At 34.6% G+C, this 4,415-nt stretch overlaps 1 protein-coding gene across 1 annotated transcript; it reads right to left on the minus strand.

Annotated features, from left to right (window-relative positions):
- Window positions 1-34: 34 nt before the first annotated feature.
- On the minus strand, window positions 35-1,299 carry LOC118749871. Its single transcript, XM_036484649.1, has 3 exons — window positions 1,215-1,299; window positions 529-1,078; window positions 35-291 (listed from the first exon to the last, which is right to left on the minus strand). Exons 1-3 carry the CDS (start codon window positions 1,276-1,278, stop codon window positions 54-56), a joined length of 852 nt encoding a protein of 283 aa, XP_036340542.1. The 5' UTR covers window positions 1,279-1,299; the 3' UTR covers window positions 35-53.
- Window positions 1,300-4,415: the final 3,116 nt, after the last annotated feature.

Here is a 4,415-nt window from a genome sequence, read left to right on the forward strand (position 1 = left end):
TCTTCCGTTGGTTTTCAGCATCCCTGTCAAGCTTCTCCCATATAAGGTCAAAATTACTTTTTCCCCTTCTTTGGGAGCAGGATGGCGTTACATCCGGGTTTTCTAAAATAAAATGACATATAAAAGAGAATAAATAAATCGGAATCAAAATCAGGTTTTGCGATTATGATTTTTCCCGGGGTAGCTGGTGCCGACTGAGAACTTTCTTCCAGACTTCTGCAGCTGCTTTCACTGTCTATGAGGTATTGTGGGTTTATGGCGACTCTCTCCAGAAGTAGGTCATCCAATTCACTGTTAAATAAATTACTTCATTCAATACAAAATACTTGCTATTTATCCAGTGTAAATATAAAGAATTTCGTGATTTTAGAGACTGCTTCGGCATTTTCGGGACTAATTCAGAGTTTGTTTAGTTTAGCTACTTTGGAACCAACTAGTTTGGGACCAACTGGTAATTTAAAAACAACATACAGAAGTATTTAGGTATGCTGGGTTATTCCATTAAAATGTTAAATATTTTTAACTTACGCTTGGTAAGGGCAAAATTGTCGATTTCGCCCCGTTTTGGAGTTATGTAGCTGAGCTTTTTTATATTGACGCTCCAAGCTGAAAAATTTAGTTTCCACTTGTGGCCAACTGAAAGCATAGCCCTTATCCCGCAGCTCGTTACTTATTTGCATCCACATTTGCCGCTTTTTCCTCAACTTTGCGCTTTTGCCAACTTTTGGTCGCAACTCCTTAACCCTGGATATTAAAAACTTCATGGGAGCATCAAGCCAAGTCGTTTTTTTATCAGGCGTTTCTTTGCTACACCCGGGCTCAAAGCTGAGAGGCTCTTCTCCGTCTTCATCCGCATTATCTATTGCCTCACTGTCGGTAGCGAAATCAGTCATGCAGTCGTCAGTACCGGCGCTAACTGGTCCCTTGTTGGTGCCCACAGGGGGGCATATAGGTATATAATCAGGATCGCCAATTACTCCTGGCGCAGTTGCAAGGGCACTATATTGCGAAATATCAATTTCTTCGTAAAAGTCGTCACCAGCAGCATCTTGTACCACTTTATTTCTATACTCCGTATCTACAATTAACAAAATTTATATGTATATATATGTATATATATATGTATGTATGCAGGTACACATGAACATGTACATAGAAATGTTTGTTAGTTGTTTTAATTACTTTATTTGTTGGACTATAGTATCATTGCTTACCATTTTGCACTTTTTGGAACGTGCCTGGAGAACACTGCAAAGTCAATTTTCCCTTGTTTTCCATTGCTCCGACTTGTTAAATTACAATATATCTAATAAATTAAAATATAAACAAGCCGTAAAATTAGTAATTTTATTATAATACTTAGCAAATTACTTCTAAGCAGAAAACAAAAAACCAACTGTGTTGAACGGATTCAAAAGCAACTGTGAACGCGTACACATTCAAATGCAACTTTGAAAGCAAACAGCTGTTTTTGTAACTTGCTTGCAAATGTTTGCTAATTCCTGTTCGCGCAAAACTCAGTAAGTTTCTCTCTTTGGGAGAGTAAGATACCTTATTCTCTGAATTTTGTTACTGGCTAATTCTTACTGGCAGTTGCATAGCGAACACTCCAAATGTTCAATATTAATATCAAAACCCAAATCTCACCCAGAACGGTGACAAAGGTAGTTTCATGAGAACAATATAGCTGTGATAATCTAATAGATATGCTTAGGAGGTATAACTTTTCAATAATTAACCAACTGAACTTATACAGCGTTTTTGCTGCATTTAAAATGCAACATTTAGCACTTTCGAACATATCTTTTCGAAGAGCGTTCATGCTATAGCATTTAGCAAATGTACATTTACGCGAGTTCGAAATCGTATGCTTTTGGCAAACAGCCGTGTTCCAGTCTCTTATTTAGATCCGTATATATTACGATCAATTCTCACGCAGAAGAAAATGTGCAAAAACCCTACTGAAAAGGAAAAAATTAATTTTAAACCAAAAACTCAATACAAAAACTTGAGTTGTTTTAACCATAACCAAACATTTGTTTGTGTATATATTCATTTGTCGGTGCTGTTAATTAAAATTTCCTCACTTAATTAGGAAACAAACCAAACAGAGTTGATCACAAATTGATCCAGATTTCTATCAGCATCACATCGATGTTGAATTTGCTTAACTTTTCTTTATCCAAATATGTAATGTAAAATAAAAGAAATCTCGATCGGCGATCACTGAAACGCAGCTAGCAACTGTATACTCGAAAAAGCAATGTTGCCACTTTTTCTCTTTAAACCATGTTCGAATCGTGGAGATTTTGGAAGATCACAGGGTTGCTTTTAGCATTTAGATTCTTAATGCAAGAATGGAGTTGCATTTAGTTGCATTTAGGTGACGAATTTTGTATGGATAAATGTACATTTAGAGTAGCATTTAGAGCTAAATGCTCTAAATGTGCTTTTACGCGTAAGCAAAAACAGCCCATTAGATGATATGATAGCATACATAAACTCATGTTTGCTAAATTGTATACAACACTTAACGTGTGTGAAACAAATGAATGTAAAAACAAAAAATAAATGGTATGATCACGAAGTGGCACAATTAAGCAAAAGTAAAGTGGCGGCTTATAATTTAGCTAAAGCAAGTAGTGAATGGTCTGAATACTATAGTATTAAAAAGGCATACAAAAGAAAACAAAATATTTGTAAAAAGTCATAGCTAATAATTCTAACAGTAAATTAATGTGGAGATATTTAAAGCAGATCGTGTGTTATCTAGATAAAATAGAATATAGCGTTGAAAAGTCATGAAGGTCAATGCATCGACGATAAAAAGCAGATAGCAGAGGTGTTAAATACATTCTTTGTTGAAAGTATTGTGCAAATAAACGAGAGTATTGAATATATTGAAAACAACGAAAATAGCTATTACGATATTGATACAACATTTAACATGATGAAATAATAACAGAAGACATACTACGAATTGTGAAAAAGTTTAAAACCAAAATTGGTGGTAAAAAGCTGCTGACGGAAGGCGTAATTAGAGATTCTCTGCCATACTTGGGTTATTATTACTCAGTAGTTATCAACAAAAGTTTAACGAACGGCGTAGTACCAGATGAATGGAAAATTTCTACAGTAGTTCCAGGAAAGAAGGTTAGGAACACAACCAAACCTGAAGAATGTCGACCAACTAATACTTTACCATTGAGAAATTACTGGAAACAGTGGTGAAAAATCAGCTGGTCGAGTATATCGAAACTAATAACATACTAATTAAAGAACAGTCAGGGTTTCGAGTAAAACATTCTTGTTAGACGGCTCTTAATTGAGTCATTTCTCTATGGAAAGAAGAAATTAGAAGCAAAAGAATTATACTGGCGGTTTTTATCGACTTAAAAGGGCGTTTGAAACTATTGACAGAAAATTAATGAAGAATAAACTAAAGCAAATTGGCGTCAAAGAGATAGAATTGAAGTGGTTCGAGAGTTTCTTAACAAACAGAAGGCAATGTACGGTGATTGATGAAGCGGTTTCAGAGGACGTGCCCGTTGGTATTGGACTTCCACAGGGCTCAGTACTGGCGCAGATATTTTTCAACATATATATCAATGATATTATATCAGCAACTAGACATTGCAAGATAAGACTGTTTGCCGACGACGCGCTCTTAACAATTAGTGAAGATAATTTAAGCACGGCATTTGATAAAATGTAAAATGACTTAGACTCATTATATGTTTGGCTATGCAAAAACAAATTAATGTTAAATGTGAAAAAGACTAACTACAATTTAATTTCTTCATCTAATGAAAAAAGTTGCATGTTAAGAATGAAATTATTGCAGAAGTAACTAAAATTAAATATCTCGGTAATATAATTGATAATAAATTAAAGATCCACGATAATAATGAATTTACGATAAAAAAATATCGAAAAAATTGGTTTAATGAAAAGAACGTGTAAATACTTAAGTAGGAGATATAAAATACTAGTTTATAGATCAATTATAGAGCCTCACCTCAAATATTGTCCTACTATTTTATTTATAACACCTGACGCACAATTAAATAGGCTACAACAAATGCAAAATAGAGCCATGGGATACATGCTTAAAGCGCGGTATGACACCAGTGTTTCTTCAATGCTAAATAATTTAAAATGGTTAAATGTGTAACAGATGATTTTCTTCCACACAATGAAATTTATTCATAATATTAAAAACGGAACTCTTCCTAAATATTTGAGTGACAACTTAAGGTCATTGTGGAAGAATACAAGTGAGATATCTTAGGGTTGACAGCTAGTTGACAGGGTGTTCAATATGGCGATGACAGTGTGAACAATATGGCAGCCAATATGGCAAGCAAAACCGAACGGCCCGAAGCTGCAAAACTACGACCCGAATGAAATAATTC

Source organism: Rhagoletis pomonella, unplaced genomic scaffold (assembly GCF_013731165.1).
Source record: "Rhagoletis pomonella isolate Grant_MI unplaced genomic scaffold, Rhpom_1.0 Rhpom_scaffold_00072, whole genome shotgun sequence".
Lineage (NCBI taxonomy): Eukaryota > Metazoa > Arthropoda > Insecta > Diptera > Tephritidae > Rhagoletis > Rhagoletis pomonella.

Bases quoted from the DNA above. Each gene is read 5' to 3' on its own strand.
- LOC118749871 (XM_036484649.1), bottom strand. From the start codon at position 1,278: ATGGAAAACAAGGGAAAATTGACTTTGCAGTGTTCTCCAGGCACGTTC. The intron at 1,079-1,214 runs GTAAGCAATGAT...TGTTAATTGTAG, and splicing joins GTTCCAAAAAGTGCAAAATG to ATACGGAGTATAGAAATAAA. The intron at 292-528 runs GTAAGTTAAAAA...TTTATTTAACAG, and splicing joins CAATTTTGCCCTTACCAAGC to TGAATTGGATGACCTACTTC.